The 25,366-nt window shown below is 44.4% G+C and overlaps 1 protein-coding gene across 3 annotated transcripts in view; it reads right to left on the bottom strand.

Moving 5' to 3' along the window:
• SMYD1 (SET and MYND domain containing 1) overlaps positions 1-14,456 on the bottom strand; it is a 44,257-nt gene extending 29,801 nt beyond the window's left edge. The window contains exons 1-2 of one of the 3 annotated variants that reach the window (XM_043980601.1): positions 14,303-14,456; positions 14,030-14,220 (exon numbers count right to left, since the gene is read on the bottom strand). In XM_043980601.1, the coding sequence (XP_043836536.1) occupies positions 14,030-14,166 (137 nt within the window). In that variant the 5' untranslated portion in view covers positions 14,167-14,220; positions 14,303-14,456. Of the gene's footprint in view, positions 1-14,029; positions 14,253-14,302 lie in introns of those variants that run through there. The other 2 variants (XM_043980600.1, XM_043980603.1) reach the window with 2 other exon arrangements.
• Between the last annotated feature and the right edge of the window lie 10,910 nt (positions 14,457-25,366).

The following is a 25,366-nucleotide window of genomic DNA, read 5'->3' on the forward strand; positions in this document are numbered from 1 at the left end:
GCACTCTACCAGAAAGCAGGGTCGGCGTTAGGGTCAGAGGACATTAAGTTCAAACCCTAGTTCTGGTCCTTCCTATGTGACCTCAGGTAAGTCACTGCAATTTTCTGGCCTCAGTGTCCTTGTCTGTAAAATGAAGGCATCAAAGCACATGACTTCTGAGGGTCATTCCAGTTCTTAATCTCTGCTCCTTCGCTCTATAAGCAAAGTCCACAAAATGAATTGGACAGTGTTTATTAATTACCTACTATGTGCCAAAGACTTGGCAAGGTTCTGGTACAGGAGGCATCATCCACAGGTCAGTGGAAAGAACACTGGCCTTGCAGTCAGAGGGCCTAGATTCTGCCATAATACTATCTGAGAACCTCAGGCTGGTCCTTTAACCTCTTGGGGTCTCAGTTTCCCCCTCTGTAAAAAGGAGGCAGTTGGCCCAAATTATCTGTATGTGCTAAATAAATCTCTATTCCTGAGATACAAGGACAAAAACTAAACAGTCCCTGCCTTCAAGAAGAGTATGTTCTTTTAAAGGGGAGATGGAGAATGCACAGTGGAATACATGAATAATATGAACAGAAATAAAAAGAAAAAACATACAAGTCAGACACAAAGCAATCTGGGGAGAAGTCTAGAGGAGAGTGCTGGTAACTGGTGATGGCAGGGGGTGGAACACTCAAGTATTTCAGCCCTACTGTGTGCTCTGTTAGGGTTTGCATGGAACAGCAAAGCCCCCCGCAAGAAGAGCCAGGACCCCTGCAGGAGAAGAGTGCACTGCTCTCCTCACTTGGAAGCACAGCCTCTATGTTGCTTTATATGCACGCACCCTGGGCTGCTCCACTGAAATCCTAGTTATGCTCCCAGGAGTCAGTGGGAAAGAAGCGCCCTCTAATAACACCTTCACCTTCGAGATGGGGCTGTGCACAGGAAATGAGAGGACATCGACCCCGTCAGCTTTTCTCCCTGTGGTTGTTTTCTGGTAAAGGGACTCCCTCCCCACCCCCCATCCCCGTGGAAGTCTTGCCTTTTTCCATTTTTTTGCTTTTATCTCTCCAGTGGATGTTTCTTCCCTTACAAGGAGTGAAGCATCAAACTGCATCTTCCTGCCCTCTTAACTCTGACAGCTGATGGAAAACAGTGTGAGCCTCCAGGCCAGCTGCCCCCAACTCCCCCACTGTCACATAAACCAAAGACTGGGTGGGTGCACTGGAATTACGGCCGGGCTCCCTGGGAGCTGACACTGGCCATATATTGTCCTTCTCCAGCCCCACTTCTGGTGCTGGGAAGCTATGCCACATGCTGGAGTATCTCCCCCTTGCTCTGTGGTGCTGGTCCATAAAACTAGGTCCAGTGCAGCCTACAGCAGTGAGGGTTGCCAAGGCAAAACACAAGGCTGAAGCTGAGGCATTTGCGGCTGATGGTCAGCGATTCAATCTTTCACTGGACAACTTCAGAGCCTGAGAATCAGTAAGCATTTGTTAACCACACAGCACGTTCCACGTGCTGTGCTGAGCACCCAGGATTCAAAGAAAGGCTGAAAAATGGTCTCACATTTAAGCTCACATTTTGCAAAGGAAAAAAAGAGATTCTACCAGGACAGAACTCCAGATAGGGGAATCTGTATCCGAAAACATTAGAATGTCCCCTCTTTGACACTGCTTAGGTCTTCTAAGTGGTATCACTGAAGAAGAAGAAAGGGTTCAAAGTCTTCCCAGATTGATAGAACATTCTAAGGCTTGTGCATGGTTGACACAACATTTAATAACCTGGTGTTATCTCTACATTATTAGAAGGAAGGAAGGAAGGAAGGAGGGAAGGAAGGAAGGAAGGAAGGAAGGAAGGAAGGAAGGAAGGAAGGAAGGAAGGAAGGAAGGAAGGAAGGAAGGAAGGAAGGAAGGAGGGAAGGAAGGAAGGAGGGAAGGAAGGAAGGAGGGAAGGAGGGAAGGAGGGAAGGAAGGAAGGAGGGAGGGAAGGAGGGAAGGAAGGAAGGAAGGAAGGAAGGAAGGAAGGAAGGAAGGAAGGAAGGAAGGAAGGAAGGAAGGAGGGGGGGAAGGAGGGAAGGAAGGAAGGAAAGAAGGAAGGAAGGAAGGAAGGAGGGAAGGAAGGAAGGAGGGAAGGAGGGAAGGAGGGAAGGAGGGAAGGAAGGAAGGAGGGAGGGAAGGAAGGAGGGAGGGAAGGAGTGAAGGAAGGAAGGAAGGAAGGAAGGAAGGAAGGAAGGAAGGAAGGAGGGAGGGAAGGAGGGAAGGAAGGAAGGAAAGAAGGAGGGAAAGAAGGAGGGAAGGAAGGAAGGAAGGAAGGAAGGAAGGACAGAAGGAGAGAAGGAGAGAAGGAAGGAAGGAGGGAAGGAAGGAAGGAGGGAAGGAAGGAAGGAGGGAAGGCAGGCAGGCAGGCAGGCAGGCATCTGGCTAGCAGTAGTTCTCCAGGAAGAAGCCGCATGGTTTGGTGGACAGAGGCTCAACCTTCGAGGCAGGATGCCTTTGAAATCAAATCACATCACCACTACTTCCTACCTGTGTGACCTTGGATAAATCACTGAACTTCTCTGGGTACTGGACTAGAGGACCTCTGAGGTCCCATCCAGCTTTATCTCCCCATATGGTCCTAAGTCATTAGAACAAGACGTTGCTGGTCCTTCCTGGCTGGGCAGCCCTTGGCCAAGTCAGTTAATGTAGCAGAATGTAAACTCTCTGAGGGTCAAGCCTCTTTCACTTTTGCATTTGTACCCCTAGCTCCCCACACAGTGTTAGTGAACAGCCATCACTACCAAGGGACATGACAGGGGCTTAATAAATGATTATTGATCGACTTCATCTCTCTGTGCCCCCAGGCAGTGATCTAAGACTGTAAATCCTGGAGCAGACGCCAATATTCATCAGTCAAGGGAGCTCACACACCAGAAATCCCCCCAGATAAAATTACATGTTTGGATTCCGTCTCCAAAGCTTTAAAGTTGATTTCCCACTGTAAGCACAGCTCTTTACTAGGCAGGCACCATGGGCTTCAGCAGAAAGCACTTGGATTTGGAATCTGAGGAGCTGGGTTCAGAGTCTAGCATTGCCGCTATCTGTGTGACCTTGGGCAAATCCCTTGCCTTCTTTCTAGTTCAGTTTATTCATGTTCAAAATGGCAGGAGTTAGACTAGATCAATTCAAGTCAGCAATTACTTCTTAATCACTGACCATGTGCCAGACACTGGGCTAGGCTCCAGGGATACAAAGTCAAATATGAAATAGTCCCTGTTTTTGAGAAGCTTCCGTTCTACTCATGTAAGTGCAAAGGTCCTGCCCAGCTCTGACTCTGACCCTATGATCCCATTCTGGCTTGAACCAATGATCCAGTCAATGTAGAACCTTCTCCATCTCATACTTTCTAGTGAAGTGAGAAAGGACTGGAGGGATATGCCATGATACCACCCTTGGATGTTTGGGTCATAAGGGAAAGCTCTCTAATGTTCTGTTATCACCTTATCATGGAACTATCTCCCAGGACTTTCTCTGAACCCTTCCCAAACCTCTTTATATTTGTATTTACAGCCCATGTGTGCCTTTGTCCCCTCCTGTCCACAAGCCGACCATGACTACAAAAACCTCCAACCCAGGGGGCTGCATACACCCAATGGCTGATCTCCTCATTAGCTGCACAGCCAAAAATACGTCAGGCTGAGAATCTGGCAATCTCCACCATGTCTGCTTGAGCTCAAGATCCATTTGATTTCCAGTAAGCCTGGCAGACCCTTAGCTCTACAAGCAGTCAGCCAATTGAGGGGTGCTAATATGCCCTGAAATGCATTACACTAATATCTCAAGCAGGCGTATGTTTCTCTGGACCCAATCAATCTCAGGACCTGGCCAAGTTTCTATTTAGAAGAAAAGGGGGGGAGCGAGGTAAGGACAGGAATGCAAGTAATTCATTGGCCTTGTTCTTCCTTATCCTTCCATCGGATGAATTTGGCTTACCCAGAAAGCTCTTTTATCACTTATATTATAAGCATCATTTGCCTTCTTCACCAGTGACATTTGCACTCATGCATTTGCATCTCATCTGAGGTCGCTCGTTGACATGAAACAGTCTTAGCTCACAAAGAAACCCAACTTATTATTGTTTCCGGAATTGATTCCAGAGCTATTTCCTCTCTACCATAGCTACGGTAAGCCAACAAGCATTCAGTAAGAGTTTACTATGTGTTGGGCACTGTGCTGAGCAGCAGGAATGCCAAGAGAGGCAAAAAACACAGCTCCTGCCCTCCTTAAGAAACTCTACTCTATTGAGGGAGACAACATAGAAATAACGAGGCACATACAAGAGATATTTACTGAGTAGATGGATGGTAATCTGAGAGGGAGAGGCAATGGCACCTGGGATCACCAAGAAAGGCTTCCTAGGGGGCAGCTAAGTGGCACAGTGGATAAAAGCACTGGCCCTGGATTCAGGAGTACCTGAGTTCAAATTCAGCCTCAGACACTTGACATTTACTAGCTGTGTGACCCTGGGAAAGCCACTTAATCCCCACTGCCCCTCAAAAAAGAAAGAAAGAAAGAAAGAAAGAAAGAAAGAAAGAAAGAAAGAAAGAAAGAAAGAAAGGCTTCCTGCAAATGGTAGGATTTGGGCAGAAGAAAGCCAGGGAAACTAAGGAGTAGAGATGAAGAGTGAAGGCATCCCAAGTAGGGCAAGAGTCCAGAAATAGGAGATGAAGTGCCATGTATAATTTATGTATATGTCTATATAATATATACATATGTATATGATACATACATGCATTGCATAGAGACATATATAAATTAGTAAATACATTCATTTAATCATATTGTATCACTAATTAAATTAAAAATTAATAAACCTATTTTCAGATAAATCTATAGATATACAGAAATGTATATTTAAATGATTTCTAATAAATACACATATATTACATATAAGTATATATAAAATGTGTGTGTGCATATAGACTGAACTGGCCAGAACTAAAGGAAGAAATACAAGTCATGAGATAAGCATGTGTCCAGGGACTACTCAATGTAGCTGACATTCCTATAACTAACACTCTAAGATTTGAAAAGCACTTGCATTGTCTCATTTCATAGCATCCTAGATCTAAATCTCAAAGGAACCCTAGAAATCATTCAATTCCTCCTTGCCTTTCATTTTACAGATGAGGAAACTGAGGCTGAGACTTGACTGTGTCACAGAGCCATAAGCCTCTGAAAACAGGATTTGAACTTAGGTCTTCTTCACTCCAGATCCAATGCTCTAACCACTATACCACCTAACCATCTCCAAGGAATTTGAAATCCAAGACATTTTAGTGAATGGTCCAAGGTCACACAAATAGTTATCATCAGGGGTGGGATTTGAACCCAGATTCTCTGACTCCAGGCTTATCATTCTTTCCATTTAAAAAAAAATTTTTTTTAAGTGAGGCAATTGGGGTTAAGTGACTTGCCCAGGGTCACACAGCTAGTAAGTGTTAAGTGTCTGAGGCCGGATTTGACTTCAGGTACTCCTGACTCCAGGGCCGGTGCTCTATCCAATGCACCACCTAGCTGCCCCTATTCTTTCCATTTTAATATTTTGCCTTCATAGTGATCCTGTAAAGTAGGTATTATTTTTAGCTGATAGTTGAGGAAACTGCAGCCAAGCTATGTGACTTGTGCATGGTTACACAGATAGAAAGTGTCAGAGGCAGGATTTGAACCCAGGTCTTCTTGACTCCAAGTCCTATAGCTTTTCTCTCATCACAGGTGTGTTTATGGGGTTTGCCAGATGTGTCTAGGTATACTCTAGTGTGGCAGCAGTCTTATAGTGTTGGAGATGCTCAGGATCCAGAGCCTGCTTGGGGATGAGAAGGGGGCAGGGGAGGATAATGGCTTTCCCAATCTCTGATAACCCCTATTAGCTGTAGCCATTGCCAGCACTACTCCAGCTTCCTTTCTCCACTTCTTACTCATTTCCCCTCTCCTCAGCGCTTTCCCAGAGGCTCAGGTGCAGGAGGAGGAAGCAGGTGTACCTAGCGACTTTGGGCCAGCCCCATACCACAGGTCCCTATGATCTTCAGGCTCTCTTCAAGGTGCTGCCTCCCTGTCTCCTGAGGTGCTTCTGCTTGGAGGAGCCCAGATGGGCCATCTGCCCCCCTCCTTAACATCGCCAGAAGATGCCTGGTTACTCTGGCCAGCTGTAGCTGGGTCAGACAAAGATGAAATCCACATGTTTTTCTCCTTCAACAACCTTGGCCATCCCATTTTCTCAACTTTGAGGGGGATGCTTGAGACTCTAAGGAGAATCTACTGATAAGAATCTACAGAAAGGGAAACTAGCATGTTAGGGATGCAAGCTTACTGGTTAGGTCTGGGCCCAGGCTGGTAAAGACAAAGTCACTTGGAAAATATGACTACTTTTTCCAGCTCCGCCTCTAGGACTTCCAAACAGTTCAGGGTAAGATGCAGAGTGAGAAGGGGAAAGGCTCTGAAGTAGCTGGTGGCATGTTCAGCAGGAGCCGGCAGACTTCTGGGAGGGCTTGGGCAGGTCACAACTTCCCAGCACCTGTTTCCTCCTCTATAAAACAACAGGGTCAAACTTGATGACCTTTAGGGTCCTGGAAAGTACTGAAATTCTAGGAGTCAGTTTCTAGTTCAAGTTCAGATCAATTCAGCTTGGGCTCCTTTGAGCTCATGCTCCCTACTGTGATCTGTGTCTTCAGAGAAAAGCATTAAAACACAGTAGCAGGCAGAGCTGTAACTAAGGAGGGGCTAACAGAGCTTTGCCACTGGGTGCTGAAGTTAGAGGCACCAAGTCCGGAGGTCATGGACCACACTTGAGTTGTTTTTCAACACTGAAACAATAGAGTTTAGCTTAGCGATAATTTTTTTTGAGGAGGAATGAGGGGTCTAGACCTATATTTTCACTAAACACAGGGGAACTCCTGGAATGGAAACTCCCTTTATCAATATAGACTAGAAATTTGGCTGCAAGTGACAGTCTTAGGGAGCATACAGCTTATATGTGTTAGGGAAAGGATTTGAGCATAGGTCTTCCTGAAAGACTGGTACTCTACCCAATATGCTAGGCTGCCCATCAGTTAGCTAGAATAATTAACTAGTTTATATGGGCAGCTATAGGATGGTGACTGGGGTGAGTTTCCCCCTCCCGCCCCACTATATTCCCCACCACCACATATGGTCCCCTCCCAAGTGGTAGCCCCACAACAGAGGCCTAGTGTCTCCCCTGCCCCATCCCCCCCCAAAAAAAACCATTTTTCACACTGTGATATTTGCACTAGGTTAGAAACAAGACGAAACAAAAGACTTCTAGTTATAGCTCTCATGGCTGGACTTGGTTCCCTTCACTCTGGGATATTGACCTCCCATGGCTATTCTTAATAATAATAATAACTAGCATTTCTGTGCTACCTACTATGTGTCAGGCACTGTGCTAAACACTCTACAAATCGTATCACATCTGATCCTACCTGGGAGGTAGGTGCTATAATTATCCCCATTTTACAGTTGAGGAAACTAAGGCTTAGGGCATTAGTATCTAATTCAGAATAAGGCCATGTGCTGTTTCTGGACAGACAGGAAGAGGAGGAGCTCTGAGCCTGGGGTCATGAAGACCAGATTCAAATCTGACCTCGGATACTTACTAGCTGTGTGACCCTGGGCAAGTCACTTATTGCTGTTTGTCTCAATTTCCTCATCTGTAAAATGGACTGCAGAAGGAAATAGCAAACCACTCTAGTATATTTGCCAAGAAAATCCCAAAAGCGCTCACAGAGAGACTGAAATGACTTAACAACAACTTCCTGACTAACCCCTGAACTCTATTCACTGTACCCCCAGCTCCCTAAGGAGAACCTGGGTGCCCCAACTACAAATCCAGAACTGTTCCCATGGTACTGCACAAATAAGGAGTTCTCGATAAATATTTCCGAATGAATGAATGAATATACTCTGGCACAGTTTTATGTGACATCAGGCACTAAATAAATCCTTACAGATGATGAAAATCTTATGTCATCAACTTTATCTTCATTCATTCATTCATTCTCACCATAAGCATTTATTAAGCACCTGTATAAGCTCATCCTGAGCAATGGTTGTTTCATTCCTTGTACCTCTATCCCCAACGCCTAGCACAGTTCCCAGCACACAGCAGGTGCTTCGGAAATATTTGTTCAATGATTCATTGCAAGTAGAGAAGCAGCATGGAGTAGTGTATAGAAGGCTGTCCTTGGGGGCACCACGCCAAGTCACTTCACCTTTGCCTACCTCAGTTTCCACAGTTGTAAAACAGATCATAATAGTACCTTCCCCATATCCTGGAGCTACTGTAAGGATTACATGAGACCACATTGGTAAAGCTCCCAGGATCCCTACCCACCTCTCTAAGACTGATGTTACAGATAACTTTCCAATCTGTATCAAGGAAGGCAGCTGCCCTACACAGGACCAGAGCAGCCTAGCCCAGCCTCCTACCGGGGAAAGGCATCATTCCCTGTCCTCAAAGAGCTTCCACTCTAGGTCACTGGGTTGTGCTTGCAGGGTCCTTAACCTGTGTCCAGGGTCTTCCTCTCTTATGAAAACTGTAATCTTAGGCAACTAACAACAAAAATGGGATCTTAGGCTGCCAAAGGACCACACCATACTATGATCCTGAAAGTCTTTCTACCCAAAATCCACTGAATGGGCCAACAAAGAAATTACTCTTTTCTTTTCCCCTTTTTATTTTTTAAATAATAAAAATTTTTTATTTATAGTTTGGGGTTTGAATTTTTATCTCGCCTTCTCTATCTCCTCTTCCCCCTTCCTGAGGAGGCAATCAGATATGGGTTATACATGTATGACTATGTGAAACATTACCACTTTATACAAGAAAACTTGATTAAAAGAAAAAAATGAAAGTGAAAAATAGCATGCTTCAGTCTGTTCCATCAATATTAGTTCTTTCTTTGGAGGTAGATAGTAATGTTTCATCAATAGACCTTTGGGATTATCTTAGATCATTTTATTGTTAAGAATAGTCAAGCCATTCACAGTTCTTCATCAAACAATATTGCTGTCTCTATGCACAACGTTCTCATGGTTCTGCTCACTTCACTATACATCAGTTCATACAAATCTTTCCAGGCCTTTCTGAAATCATCCTGCTTCTCATTTCTTATAGCACAATAATATTTGATCACCATCATATACCACAGTTTGTTCAGCCATTCCCCAAATAATGGGCATTTCTTTGATTTCCAAGTCTTAGCCACCACAAAAAGAATTGCGATAAATATTTTTGTACAAAGAGGTCTTAAAGAAATGATTTTTAATGTTGGAGTTTTCAGGCTCATATTCTCTCAGTTTCCATCAATAGGAATAAATCATTATCACACATGCACTCACATACTCCACTCAGCTGCCAAAGGGCAAAAAGTCCCTGCTTGATTTGGAACTATGCCCAAAGGGCTATAAAATTGTGCATACCCTTTGACCCAGTAATACCACTACTAGGTCTATATTCCAAAGAGATCATAAAAAAAGGGGAAAAGAACACATGTACAAAAATATTTATAGCAGCTCTCTTTGTGGTGGCAAAGAACTGGAAATCAAGGGGACACCCATCAATTGGGGAATGGCTGAACAAGTTGTGCTATATGTTTGTGATAGGATACTGTTGTGCTGTAAGAAGTGATGAGCAAGCAGATTTCAGAAAAAAACCTGGAAAGACTTAAGTGGACTGGTGCTGAGTGACGTGAGCAGAACAATGTATACAGGAACAGTAACATTGTATGATCAACTGTGAAAGACAGCTCTTCTCAGCAATACAACGATCCAAAGGTAATTCCAAAAGACTTATGATGGAAAATGCTCTACTCATCCAGAAAAAGAACTGTGGAGTCTGAATACAGATCAAAGTATACTATCTTCACTTTATTTGTTATTATTTTTTCTTTCTTGTGGCATTTTCCTTTTTGTTCTAATTCTTTTACAACATGACTAATATGGAAACGTATAACATGACTGTGTGTGTGTGTGTGTGTGTGTGTGTGTGTATATACCTATATATATATACACCTATATCTGATTGCTTGCTGTCTTGGGGAGGGGGGAGGGAGGGGAGGGAAGGAGGGAGAAAAATTTGGAACTCAAAATCTTACAAAAATGAATGTTGAAAATTAGCTTTACATGTAATTGGAAAATGAAATACTACCAAGGGGGAAAAAAGTCCCAGCTTGGTGAGCTCCAATGGCCCCCTATTCCCTCCAGAATCAGATTTTAAATCTTCTGTTTGGCCTTTTAAGCCCTGTCTCAGAACATCCCCATTTTCTATTTTGCAGCTATGTTGGCCTTAGTGCTGCTCATAGAAGACACTGTATCTCCCTGTCCCATACCTTTATCCCAGTTGTACTCGTGCCTAGCAAGCCCCGCCTCTTCCATTCCCTCAGCTGCTGGTTATCTTCCCTCTGAAATTACCATACGCCTACTTTCTTCATTCCTTTCTTTGTCTTCCTTCTTTCCTTTCTTTTTCTTTCCTTAATTCCTTTTCTTTTTCTTCCTTACTTGATTCTTTTTCTTTCCTTCCTCCCTTTCCTTCCTTCCTTTTTTCTCTTTTTCCTTCCTTCCTTCTTTTTTCTTTCTTTCCTTCCTTCTTTCTCTTTATATACGTATAGAAAATACATCATACATATATATAAAATATAGACAGTATAGCTGGAAGATGATCTCAGGGAAAATATATATGTGTGTGTATGTGCATGTGTGTATATATGTATGCATAGACATAGCTATTTGTGTAAGGTAGGAAAAATGGTTTTGCCTTTCTTTGTGTATCCCCAGTATTTAGCAGGGTGCCTAACACAGAGCAAGCATTTAATAAAGGCTTGTCAACTGACTAAAAGAAGGCTACAAAAAGATGGGACCTGGAATAAGCCTGCAATACGGATTAGGTGGGGCTGTTTTATAGGGTGACTAAGAAAATAAAACTTTTATAGGGCAGTTTAACTCCTCTCTCCCTGGTTCCTCCAGTTCTCTCAGCCTCCAATGGATTAGTTAGGCTTTTGGAAGCTACCTGCTAGGGGGTCATCAAAGGCTTGGAATCTGACCAAACCCAAAGGTCAGAACCTTCCTTTTTTTGAAAAGTCGGGGGGAGGGGGGGGGCTATAAGATGTTGCCTTCATCTGAGGAATGAAGGGCAGGCTCAAATAGTTTCCAAGTTAGTTAACCCCCAGTGCCTACACCAAAGGCTCCAAATTGAGTTGTCAACCTGCATTGATGGGAGGGAGTTTCTGTACATACCAGTTTACCACACCCATGAAATAACAAACCTGGAACCCCAACCCCCAAAGGCCAATCTAATCCTTAACCCTACTTTAGTGTGGTGGAGAAAGCACTGAATCTGGCACCTATTTGTGTTGGGGTAGCGAATGCCCTCCTTAGCCTAGATCTCTTTCCTCTGGTTCTGCTTGTGAGGCTGATGATCATGGGGTTGTGGCATCATCGATCTAAGACAGGAAGGGCACTTGTGTGTCATCTAGTCCCACCCTCTTCAATTTACAGAAGAGGAGACTGAGGCCCTGGTGGGCTAAGTCACTTGCTCAAGGTCACTCAAGTTGCAAAGTGTCAGGAATCAGAATTTGAACCTGGGTCCTTTGACTCTAAACCTTATTCTTACAACTCCATTAAAGACTCTTGCATTGGCCACATCCTAGAGCCTTCCTCAAGCTCCTGACAAGATAATAATGTTCATGGAAACCATTTAAGTCTTCCACTAGAAGCTCCTTGAGGGTGGGGACTGTCCTTACTTTTTTACTTTTTTTACTTATTTTCTCAGTGCCTGCCCATGAATACTTGTTGGCCAACTGATTGTTTGATCTTGGATTCAGTCTCTCTGAGCCTCAGCTTTCTCTTCCACTCGCCAACCCACCCATGCCCATCGGGAAGGTCAAATGAGATCATGTGTGTGAAGGCTCTTTGTATCCATAACACTCTAAGCGTGACCTACTATCAGGAGGAAAGATTAGAATCAGTTATAATTGAACATTATAATCCTCGGGTGTTGTGCAGGACTTGAATGTTCACAAAGAGATTTATCCATGTTACATTACCTCACTGGATCCTCACAACCACTCCAATCAGTAAATGCTTTTTGATATTATTCGTCCCATTTTAGAGATGAGGAAACAGGCTGAGAGTCTAAGGGACTTGCCCAGAGTCACTCAGCTATGAGAGTAGGCAATAGGAATCAAGCCCCAGTCTTCTGCACTGCAAATCTAGCACCCTTTCCTATACCTATAGGTAGCTAGGAGGTGCACTGCATAGAATACTGGATCTGGGAGTCAGGAAGGCCTGAGTTCAGATCCTGCTGCAGACCATTACTAGCTGTGGGATACTGGCTAAGTCATTTAGTCTCTGTGCCACAATTTCCTCATCTGTAAAATGGGGATAATAATAGCAACTACCTTTGGAGGCAGGACTGGGGCAGCTAGGTGGTGCCATAGTCCATAGAGTGCTGGCCCCGAAGTCAGGAAAACTCATCTTCCTGAGTTTGAATCCAGCCTCAGACACTTACTAGCTGTGTGACCCTGGGCAAGTCACTTGACCCTGTTTACCTCAATTTCCTCATCTGCAAAATGAACTGCAGAAGGAAATAGCAAACCACTCCAGTATCTTTGCCAAGAAAACCCCAAATGGAGTCAAAAAGCGTCAGACAAGACTGAAAAATGGCTAAACAGCAACAAAAATATTTGTAAAGTTCTTTTAAAACCTTAAAAGTTGTATTTAAATGGTAATTATTGTGGTGGTGGTTAGCAGTGGTTATTACATACACCACCTCTAGCATCTGTTTGAGAATTTACCAATAAAGGCTTAGCCTTGGAGGGACCACAGAAAGCATCTTGTCCAACACTTTTATTTTGTAGATGCTAAACTAAGGATCAGGGAGTTTCACTGACTTGCCCAAGACTTCATGTGGATTGTGTTAGAAGTGAACAAAGGTCTTCTGATTCCAAAGCTAGTACACCATCCACTGAACCACACTACTCCCTATCTAGGGACAGCCTGGCATAGCTGGATGTGAGACCACCTCCAACATTTATTAGCTATGTGACCTTGGGTAAGTGGCCTGACCTCCCTGGGTTTAAGGCAAGTTTAGACAAATATCACAGTTCATTGATGTAAAGCACAGCACATTGTTATATATTCTCTTAGGCTAGAAAGTTAAAAGGGAAAAAAAGTCTTAGGTACCCCATTCACAGTCCCACCACTTTTCCCTCCCTACCCCCTCATAGTCATTAAGGCCACAGAGAAAGCTCTGGACCAGAGGAGAATCTTTGAGGTTCTATTGTGCCACAGATCTTTGAAGGAATAAAATCACCAGGAACTTCTGTTCCTCTTTCACAGGTTTTCCTTGCAGGACAGCAGTCAAGGACTGGCATCGTGAAACACAGAAGTAATTATCACAAGACACCCCTGAAGGGTGGAGGCAGTGTGGCAGTGTGCACCAAGGCAGAGGCCAGGAATGAAGACACCTGGCGCTGACTGGTAAGTAGCACTAGGGTTAGGGGAAGTCACTTGACTTATGCAGGGCTGTCCCAGGCCTGTGTGAGGAGGGGGTAGGCAAAACAGTCCCTAAGATCCCTTCTAGCCCTGACAGCTTATGAATATGTCAGAGAATAACCAATTATTGGACTTTGGTATAGAGGGGCAAGGGCTAGATTTGGAGTGAAAGGACCTGGGTTCAAATCTCAGCACTGAGACTACCATATAACCTGGCTCAGATCACAACCTCTCTGGGTCCTCCATTTTCTCATCCATAACATGTGAGGCTTGGCCTGTAAATGAGATGTTTGCAAAGTGCTTTGCAAACCTTAACATATTATTATTATCCTCACTATTATTATTATCATTGCTATTATTTTTATTAGGACCTCTAGTGTTCCAACTCTAAATCCCGTGACCTCTCAGGATTCTAGTTTTTGGTCCCTCGTGGGGTATCAGAGTCTGGCCTTATTCATATGATCCACTAAGCCCACGAAGCCCCCAAACAAACACGGGCCACCTACCTGTCGAAGACCACCGCAGAGTAAGCCCGCTCTGCAAAGACCACGTCGGCAGCCCAGAGCTCTTTGGTGGTCTTAAGACCCCGACCTTTGCCTTCTGAAGTGAACACTTCAACTTTCTCCATGCTTCCTATTGTCATTGCAAAAACGTCCCTGGCCGGCACAGCGGATTTTAGCTGCTGCTATTTCAGCACCTTCGGCATCCCAAAGACCAAGTCCATAAATGGTCTCACCACCGCCCCTTCCCTACACAGCCTGCTCCCGCCCCTCACTCACCTCCTCCCCTCTGCCTGCTGCAGCGCTGTCCACAGGGGATGGGGGGGGGAAGAGAGCCCTCCTCCCGCCCCCCAACTGTCAGGACCTCAAAGCGGAAAAGCAATAAGGACTCTGAGATCAGCCCTGTTCGTGGCTTGGATCTGAAAACGAGTGCTTTCCCAAGGGGACACTGTGTGTACATGTTTAGAAAATGTGGACCCTAATTCATGCTCCTGCTTTGCTAAGGGGTGGCAAGGGCTGTTCACCGGGGTATTTTTAGCAGCCAGATGCTTCTGTCTATCAGGAGGCAACAGCTGCAACAGGGGGCCGAGGAAAAGTGGCATTTGCTGGGGCCCCTTCTAGTATCGTGATCAGGAGAGATTGGGGGTGGGGGGAGCAGCAGCAGCTGCTGTTCAAAGCCAAGACAAGGGCAGCCACCTCTCTCCCCCACTGGGACTGTGGGAGCCAGTGGAGCCGATGCTGAAACACAAGTAAGAGGACCCAGACTCAGAGCCCAGCTTCGTCATATATGACCCATGTAACCTTGGTCAAATCACTTAACTTTTCTGAGACTATAAACAGCCTCATGACATCAGATCCCTAAAGCTGGAAAGGACCCCAAAGGGCATCTATTCTCATTTTACAGATAAGGAAACTGAGAGCCGGGGAAGTAAAATGACTCCCTGAGGTCACAAAGGCAGGATCTGAACCCAGGGCCCCAGACTCCAGTTCTGCTGTTCTTCCCTTGCCACAGCTTCCCCACCTGTAAAATCAAAGGGCCAAACAAGATGACCTCCAAGGTCCTTGATGGCTCTATACATATAATCCTCTGCGACCACCTTTTTTATGTAGATCTATAATTTCATCAGTGTAGAAAACTCCTGATAGGAAAATTCCATCTGCCAATGTAGATTGGCAACTTAGAATGTTAGAGAGTTGGGGACAGCTAGATGTTACAGTGGATAGAACATGGAGTCAGGAGGACATGAGTTCAAATCCAGCCTCAAACACTTACTAGCTGTGTGACCCTGAATGCCTCCCCCCAAAAAATCTTAGAGTTGCCTGGGGTCATTGAAATCTTCAGTTACTTGCTCAAGGTCTCCTTGTGTGTCATAGGTAAGACTTGAACCCAGGTCTTCCCAACTTTATAGGATCATGTATCACAAATTGAGAGCTAGAAGGGGCCTTTAGAGGACACCAAAGCCAACCTCCTAATTTTACAAATAAGGAAACTGAGGCACAGAAAGGTTAAGGGATATTCCTTAGGCCGTACAACTAGTAAGGAGCAGAAGAGGGACTCCTAATGTGCTACAGTTTCTACAGTACCAGAAATGTATCTGCCTTTACACGCTTAGTTCCAATGGCGGCCTCATTATCTTTGGCAAGAGCAACCCTTAAGGGACTTAGAGGACTACAGGAGCACCCATAATAGCCGGAAGGGACCTGGGAGGACACCAACAGTGTCACGTTTGAGGATTCCCAAGGTCAGCATAGCCAGATCATAGAATGTGTGACTGCGGGAATGTGTAAGAAGACTGGGAAGAGATGAAGGGACCAGGCTGTGAAGGTCACTGACTGACAAAAGAGGGTTTCACATTTGATCCTGGAGGTAACAGGGACCTGCTAGAGTTTACTGAGTAGGAGGGTGATGTGGACAGACATGGCAGCCGAGTGAAGGATGCATTAGGGTGGTGTGACAGGAATAATGGGTCCTAACCCACCCCAACCCCCAATCCCACCTTTATGAGAGTTAGGCTAGTTTTGCCTTAGATGACATTAAAACCACCCTCAAGACTCAGATGGTTTGGGAAACTAAATCCTGGTGGACTCAGGCAGCTAACTAAACTCAGGGTATCCTGAATGCCCATCCTTCTTACCTTCTCCTGCTTGGCTAAAGAAATCTCTACTAACTGTTGAATGACCAATAACTGTCTCACTGCATTCCAATATGGGACTTGAACTATCAGGAGACTAGCCCATGCCAAGCCCAGCCCAGAAAAAATGGAAAGAAACAAAGCAGAAGATCAATTACAAGGTTATTGATCTGAAGGCAATAAAGTAATGTACCCAAATCTTTAGGCTTTGGAGAAATAAACACCCAATTAGTCATCCATTTATTATACAACCACTCTAAAGTCTGTCGACAGTTGTCAACTTAATGGGCTATTTATTTTACTATTTGGAATGTTTAGCCTGAATGGGGGAATAGAGCCTTGGGTGGATATGAAAGCTGTCTTCAGCAGAAAAGGTGCTGACCTGTACTGTGAGGAATTCCTCCCTGGGACTTCTGTCCATGGATTAAATCATGCATCTGGTGTTCTCTGCACCTCTCAGACAATTATGTGACTGTGACAATGACTCCAAGAGTATTGTCTGTTCTCTTGTTCTGAAGACATCCTTATCATACGTGTGAACTGTTCTCACAATGATTTTATAAAGATCAGAAAAAACAGGCATGGGGAGTCAGGAGCTATTGATGTCTTAATAACCACATCTTGGTGACAGTAATATCTGGGATTTTTGTTTTTACTCTTCCCATCTTGGAGAGATCTTTTTGTTAAAAATCAATCCTAGGGCAGCTAGGTGGCGCAGTGGATAGAGCACCGGCCCTGGATTCAGGAGAACCTGAGTTCAAATCTGGCCTCAGACACTTAACACTAGCTGTGTGACCCTGGGCAAGTCACTTAACCCCAATTGCCTCACCAAAAAAAAAAAGGTAAAAATCAATCCTTGAGGGCAGCTAGGTGGCACAGTGGATAAAGCACTGGCCTTGAATTCAGGAGGACCTGAGTTCAAATCTGACCTCAGACACTTGACATTTACTAGCTGCGTGACCTCATTTCCCCGCAAAAAAAAACCAACAACAGCAACAACAAATCAATCCTTGAGCACCTTTCCCATTGTAACATCCCTAGTACAGATTTCTTCTATGTGCTTTTGGGGGTTTTGGTTTTTTTTTGTTATTTATATGCACACACACACACACACATATATATATATGTATATGTGTATATATGTGTATATGTATACATGTGTGTGGTTCCAAAAGGTTTGTCATGCCAGGGTGGGAGTGGGGATAAGCTCCCACTCTCTATAAAATGCTCCAATGGCGTGCGTCTCAAATAGCCTCTGACAACCCGAAGCCCAACTTCTGGCGGAACTGTTTCCACTAACAGGAGAAGGGGTGAAGGTAAGTCACTGGCGCCTTAAAACCAGTCGCTTTGGGCAGGTGGGGCTCGTTAGCCTTGGCAGGCAAGCTGCCTAGGGGAAGGAGCCCTGATTTGAAACCTCCACTGCCTTGCAGCTATACCCATATATGGGAAAGGCTTCAGGAGTTAACCCTGAGGAAAAATCAGGAGTCGGAGTCCCTTAGGCAGTTGGATGTTGGATATCACATCCCTCTGGCAACTCCTGCAGCAGCACTGGTGCCAAACTGTATTGACTCTGCCTCTCCTGTGGATCCACCAATGTCGTGGAGAGGGAAAACCTGCTGCATGGGCAACAGCTTGTTTTCCATATTGATCCGCCCAGGCCAGCGCCCTGGAGAGGACACTCCAGCTACTCCTCATGGGGCAGATATAATACGGGATGCGGCAGTTACCGGTTATAAGCCACTCAGGAGCTGCGGCTCCCACATCAGACTACACAGCCACACTGTGGCCTGTGGCTCTTCAAGGCGCAGATCCATGGTCATCCGCAACTGGTGAAGGCCTAAATATATATATATATATATCCCATTAAACATATTTCTGCATTAGTCATGTTGTGAAAGAAGAATCAGAACATAAGGGAAAAACATTTAAAAAAAAGAAAAGAAACAACCAAAAAGTAGAAACAGTATGGTTCAATCTGCATTCAGAATCCACAGTTCTTTTTTCTGGATGTGGTTTTCCACCATGAGTCCTTTGGAATTGTCTTGGATCATTGTACTGCTGAGAAGAGCCAAGTCTATCACAGTTGATCATCACACAATGTCACTGTTACTGTGTACAATGTTCTCCTGGTTCTGCTCACTTCGCTCAGCATCAGTCCACTTAAGTCTTTCCAGGTTTTTCTGAAATCTGCCTGCTCGTCATTTCTTACAGCACAATAGTATTCCATTACATTCGTATACCACAACTTGTTCTGCCATTTCCCAATTGATGGGCATCCCCTCAGTTTCAAATTCTTTGCCACTACAAAAAGAGCAAAATATTTTTATGTGGTGCTTTTCTCTTTGTTATGATCTCTTTGGGATACAGACCTAGTAGTGGTATTACTGGATCAAAGGGTATGCACAGTCCCATCACCCTTTGGGCATAGTTCCGAACTGTTCTTCAGAATGGTTGGATCAGTTCATAACTACACCAACAATGCATTAGTGTTCCAATTTTTCCATAGCTTCTATAGCATTTATTATTTTCCTTTTTTTTCATATTAGCCAATTTGTCATATTAGCCAATCTGATAGGTGTGAGGTGGTACCTCAGAGTTGTTTTATTTTGCATTTCTCTAATAAATAGTGACTCAGAGTATTTTTTCATATAGTAATAGATAGCTTTGATTTCTTCATCTGAAAACTGCCTGTTTATATCCTTTGACCATTTCTCAATTGGGGAATGACTTGCATTCTTAAAAATTTGATTTAGTTCCCTATATATACTTAGAGATGAGGCCTTTATCAGAAACACTGGCCAAAAAATTGTTCCCCAGCTTTCTGCTTTCCTTCTAATTTTGGCTGCATTGCTTCTGTTTGTACAAAAACTTTTAAATTTAATGTAATCAAAATGATCCATTTTATATTTCATAATATGCTCTATCTCTTGTTTGGTCATAAATTGTTCTCCTCTCCATAGATATGAGAGGTAAACTATTCTTTCCTCTCCTAGTTTACCTATGGTATCACCCTTTGTGTCTAAATCCTATACCCATTTTGACCTTTTGGTATTCTATGTGCTTTTGATCAGAAACAGCTCTTCTTCCTTCCATATTTTCTTAAGGCCATTTCCACTTCTTACAGTATCTTTGGTACTTTGGTACCAGGATGTACCAAATAAGATGGGTCCTATATCAGCACTGGTAAATGGACAGCTACAAAAATGCTAACAAATCAGTTGCACTTTGTGTCTATTTGTGGTTCTCCTTACAAAGAGGCTTGGGCAGATCTGGCTGAACTGGGTCTCATATCAAGTTTTCTACAGGCTTGTATTAGCCTCTACTACCTCCCATTCCTTCATGACTTCAATTTAGATCTTAGATGTAATAAGTATTTATTAGGCACCTCCTTTGTACCAGGCACTGTGCATAGCGTTTCACAAATATGATCTCATTTTATCCTCATAACAACATTGGGGGGAAGGTGCTATTATGGCTTCCATTTTATAGTTGAGTAAACTGAAACAAACAGAGGTTAAGTCACTTGCCCAGGGTCATATAGCTAGTAAGTGTCTGAAACAGGATTTAAACTCAGGTCTTCTTGGTTCCAAGTCTAGGACTCTATCTATCCACTGTGCCACCTCGATGTGATTGTGAAACGGTACTATTCATAAGCATATATTCATGGTTACAAAGAGCTTTGTAAACACTATCTCCTTTGGCCCTCATAATGGCTCTGTGAGACAAGTGTTAGACCAGAGGGTTTAAGCCACTTGTCCACAGTCACACAGGGAGTCAATGGCTGAGTGAGGCCAGAAGCCCGCACCTTCTGACTTCTAATCTGGTTCTCTTTCCACAACAGCAGCCTCTCTGTGAGTATTTCTTTAAAAATACACTGGGGTCGAGTGAGGCCCAAAAAAAGCAGAGACAGACTTCTCCTCCCAGTAAGTGGGCCTGGGGATAAAAATAGCAATACAATAGCAGGCTTACCTCTCCATGGCTGATAATGCCTGATAATGCCAAAGCAGGACAGCCTGGAGAGGCTGCTCCGGCACCAGCTGGTTGGAGCCCTTTGCTTGAAGCATATACATCAGTCTTCATGGTGCCAGAAAGACATCCAAGATTTGTTTTCCTTGGTCTCCTGGTCCTCATCTTTGTTTTAGGGGCCCAGAACCCACCTAACTTGGAATGACTAGTTCAAAAGGCACAAGCCCTCTGAAGGATTTTTTAGTCCTTTGGAGAAGAGGAAAGGGAGTGTGGGGTCATGGATAGGCATGTGCCTGAGGGTTTGGGGATGAGGAAGAGCTGCTACCAGCCTGGGAAATATAAACGTACCAGATGGTTACGGGAGGAACACTGGACCACTGACCTTGGAGCAATACAAACGACTTTATACTTGAGAATAAGATTAAATGAACGATAATATGGGATCATAGATAGGGTCCCTAACATTTTTTTGTCATGTCAAGTCAGCCAAGAATTTAGGCAGCCCCTCCTATGTGCCAGGCCCTGTGATAAGTACTGGAAATGAGGGGGCGGAGCCAAGATGGCGGAGAGGAAGCAGCAAGCTGCCTGAGCTCTCCTTCTGTTCCCTCAAAACGAACATTAAATCAAGTCTCTGGACGGATTCTGAAACTACAGAACCTGCAAAGAGACAGAGAGACACAGTCCTCCAACCAGAGATAATTTAGAAGACTTCAGGAAAAGGTCGGTCTGACTCGGGCAAAAGGGAGGCCCAGCGCAGGGCAGCAGCCCAGCGCCGAGGGGGTCGGGGCAAGTCAGCAGGAGCTGCGGGCCACAGCCGAACAACTGAGGCCCCTGGAACCTGGTTCAAAAATCTGGTGGCCAAGAAGGACAGTGGAAAAACCTACCTGCACCGGCCGAGAGGGCCATGAATGGGTCAGGCGGGATCAGACGCCGGGGTCCGGCGCCTGGCTGGCCGAGCACAATCAGACAGGAAGTGCAGGGCGGGGGATCTCCACACACTATAAAGGCCTCAGAGTAAAAACCCAGTCACACAGCACCTATACCCTGCACAAGAAGCCCAAAACAGGGACCCTGGTGCCCCCAGAGCAGACCTCAATTTAAAAAATAAATAAATAAGCTGCAATAATGAGTAAGAAGCAAAAAAGAGCCCTCTCCATTGAGAGCTTCTGTATCAATAGGGAAGAAGCCAACACAAACTCAGATGAGGACAATAGCCTCAAAATGCCTACATCTGAAGCCTCACGAGGGAAGGTGAATTGGTCTCAAGAACAAAAAGCCTTCCTGGAAGAGCTCAAAAAGGATTTTAAAAATCAATTGGGAGAGGTAGAAGAAAAAATGGGGAGAGAAATGAAAGCAAAACAAGAAAACTATGAAAAAAGAATCAGCAGCTTGGAAAAGGAAGCACATAATTTTACTGAAGAAAACAAAGCCTTAAAAAATTCATTTGGCCAAATGGAAAAAAAGGTGCATAATCTCGCTGAAGAAAACAATGCCTTAAAAATTAAAGCGGGACAGTTGGAAGATAAGGAATCCATGAGACACCAGGAATCAGTCAAGCAGAATCAAAAAAATGAAAAAATAGAAGAAAATGTGAAATACCTCATTGGAAAGACAACTGATCTGGAAAACAGATCGAGGAGAGACAATTTGAGAATCATTGGACTGCCTGAAAGCCATGACCAGAAAAAGAATCTAGACACCATATTCCAGGAAATTATTAAGGAGAACTGCCCTGATATCATAGAATCAGAGGATAAGTACTGGAATTACAAAAAAAGGTAGAAATAGTCCCTGCTCTTGCTCTAATGAACCAATTTGGCCATTTGGTGAAGCTCATGGTCTCTGTAATACAAATTTCAATGAATAAAATAAAATGCACAGAATTATAAAGGAAAAATTACATTGAAAGCTATGAAAAATTTTTTTTAAGTTCACAGACATCCTGGGCTACAGCCTAAAGGGATCCCACACATCATCTAAGGTCAATCTCCTTATTTCTCAGCTAAGGAAAGTGAATTCTAGAGAGGTGAAGTAATTTGCCCCCAGTGGTACAGAGAGGGTGGGGAAGGGGGAAGAACATCCAAAAATTTAGAGTTGGAAGGGACCCTAAGGGCCATGTAGTTCAACCCCTTCATTTTACAGATAAGGAAACTGAGGCATAGGAGAGAGGGATGTTAAGTGAGTTGTCCAAGGTCATACATACAGGCAAGTCAAGTCTATGATGAATCCTCTGGATTCCCTATTGGAGAAGCTGAGAAAAACGATTAGCCTTCTCTTCCTTCTCAGCTGCCCCATGCTTCCAGAGGGAGATTTAAACCCAACTGTTCATGTTTCCTCTTTGAATTGTTTTCTGTGGTTTCAATAGTATTTTTTTTCTTTTTTTTTTCTTTCCGGGGCAATGGGGGTTAAGTGACTTGCCCAGGGTCACACAGCTAGTGTCAAGTGTCTGAGGCCGGATTTGAACTCAGGTCCTCCTGAATCAAGGGCTGGTGCTTTATCCACTGTGCCATCTAGCTGCCCCTGAATAGTATTTTAAGACTAGTTTCTTTAGATTAAAGTTTATTCTCCATTGTCTTGCAGTTATGTCTTAAACTGTGATCAAAATGCACTAGGGGAGAGGACGCAGCTCTGAGGTAGTTGTATATCACAGAACATGTAAACTGTGACTCTCACATTCTGGCTTGGTGTTTTAGAAACCACACAGGGACAGGCCAAGCCAATACGGATTTGTTTGGTGTTAGCAATAATCCAATAAATCTTGTAATAAGCAAAGAACTTGAAAGGTTTATTGCTTATTTTTTTGGCCTCTAGAAAAATAAATAACCCAAGAATTTATTGTCTTCAATTTCAGTTCTCAAATCTCTGGGGTTATATTCCTTGTTAACCTATTGCAGAGAAATGGGGGAGGGGAGGGGGGAAGAGATGGGAAAAGAGGAGGAGGAAGGACCTCGCCTGGGAGGAAGGGAAGGGAGAAGTCAGTGGAAGGAAGACTCACATGCCAAACCAGCCCCTGTAGGTGGAAGTAGGCACTCCCCAAGGGAGAGCTCTGACAAGAGGCCACCACAGCAATACCTAATGGTTACAAATGTAAGAAATCAATGTGAGGGCTTCGATTTCTACTACCCCCACCCCCACCTCCATAGAGGCAGTAGTTTAGAAGAATCAGCGGCAGCTAAGGCCGGTCTCTGGTGATCGGATGGTCTGATTCTGGCTGCTGGCTTCTTAGTTAATAAGGTGCTGTGTGTTCCATGGAGGAGGCACTCACAAAACTTTGTGAATGAAGGATGTGTTTGCCCAAAGTACCACCCTTCTTTCCCCAGAAGTGGCTATTTATTTATTGTAAAAGGTGCCTTCAAGGTTATTTATGGGCCAAAGAGACATATGGTGTATCTCAACTACTCAGAGCTGGAAGGAGCCACATCGATCAGTGATAAGAACATGATACTGGAGAGAGGGGCTGGACGCTTCCAGCGTTTCCTCAACAGACCATGATCAACCAATGATGAAGCCTCATACCCCGGGCTGAAGTCAATCCCTCCCTAGCCAAACTCCAACTGAAGAGGAGGGTTTGAACATCGTTAGGATCCTCTCATTCAGGAAAGCACCCAGGGCCAATTCTATTCCAACTGAAGATTTACAAGGCAGGGGGTCCATTGCTCATACAAAGGCTAATGGAAATCTGGGTTATATGGCAAGAAGAGGTGTGTGTTTTTTCCAGATCAAGGATGCCTCAGTTGTCCTTCTATATAAAGGAAAAGGAAATAGATCGTCCTGTGAGGGGTCTCTCTCAGTCACTGCCAGCAGCCTTCTTGCCAGTGTTCTTTAACAGGCTGATCCTTCACCTGGGAAACGGTCACCTACCTGAGAGCAAGTTTGGCTTCACAAAGTGCTAAGGAACAGGCAAAGCAAACAGGTGTTTGCTGCCTAACAACTCCAGGAGAAATGCCAGCAGCAGAACGGAGGCTTAACAGACCTCCTCTTTAAGCATGAGTCAAGGGGTTCCCAGGACAATAAGGACCCCTTTGAAGAGGGTCCCTCGAATTCATCTCTGTGAGCAGCAGGAGAGACCCACAGAGTTGTTCTGACTCAAAGAACTCAAGGCCAGAGAAAGTCAAATCAGTTTTTGCCTGAGATACTAGGTCTGAGCCGCTCCCTGTCCCACATGACACCCATGAGACCCTCAGGACCCTTACAGGCCATTTCTAAGCTTTGGGGCAAGTCAGCATCCAAGCACCACGTTTGATGGATCTCCTGGTTGCCTTGACCCACTAAAGCATCCTGGCACATTGCCTTGGAGTGGCTAGATCCCAAGTCTCATTTCAGGATTCATGTTTTGTATACCGCCTTCCAGAACTAAAAGTGAACACTCCTACAGGCGGGGGTTGGACTACATGACTTCTAAGGTCCCTTGCAACTCTGAGATCCTATGATTGCTTCTTTGGACCAAGGAGGCCCTGCTGCTAACACCAAAAAGCATCGTTTCCCAATGTTTCCATCACTCCCTGGCCCATTCTTCACCGGGGAACATCATTTAAACTCAGTTTCCTCTGATTCACCATGAGCTTCCTGAGGACGAGAAATGTTTGCTCATTATTTTCTTTTGTTGCCTACTTCCCAGCATGACACCTTGCATGTAGTGAGCACTTCATAAATGCTTGTCAAGGAGGATTGGATTGTGCAAGGATTATAACTGTCCACTCTGAAAGAAAAACCACTGAGGCAGAGCTCTGAGCCAATGGCAGTTTATGAAGGGGTCCATGGTCCCCTCTAATGAAGTGGACTCCAGACCTTCCTCACAATGAGATGCCCCTTCTTCCAGGGCCTTGTTTTTATAAGGCTTAATACCAGATGTGATACTTTAACACTCTAGAGGGGCTACACAAAATACAGAATCCTATTGATTGATAAACATTGCTTCGTGGGCCAAAAATGATGAATCACCCAAAAGATGGTATATCAGCAGGGGGGTCTTTGGTTGGTGAAGCATGGGGCATCTCCACTGACTAAGTGGTCATGAGATGGTCACCTGCTTATGCTAGACAAGAGAGAGGGGTCCGGAAGTACTTTAAAATAAGTTGGAGGACAATTACTAGCTGTGTAACCCTGGGCAAGTCACTTAACCCCAATTGCCTCAAAAAAAAAAAAAGAATGAAGGACAAAAATAAGTTGAAGGACTTTGCATGTAACTGAATCACCTCTGCCATCCTTGGTCTCCATAATAAGGAAAAGGAGGGGGCTCTAGTTA

Source organism: Dromiciops gliroides, chromosome 2 (assembly GCF_019393635.1).
Source record: "Dromiciops gliroides isolate mDroGli1 chromosome 2, mDroGli1.pri, whole genome shotgun sequence".
Taxonomy (NCBI): domain Eukaryota; kingdom Metazoa; phylum Chordata; class Mammalia; order Microbiotheria; family Microbiotheriidae; genus Dromiciops; species Dromiciops gliroides.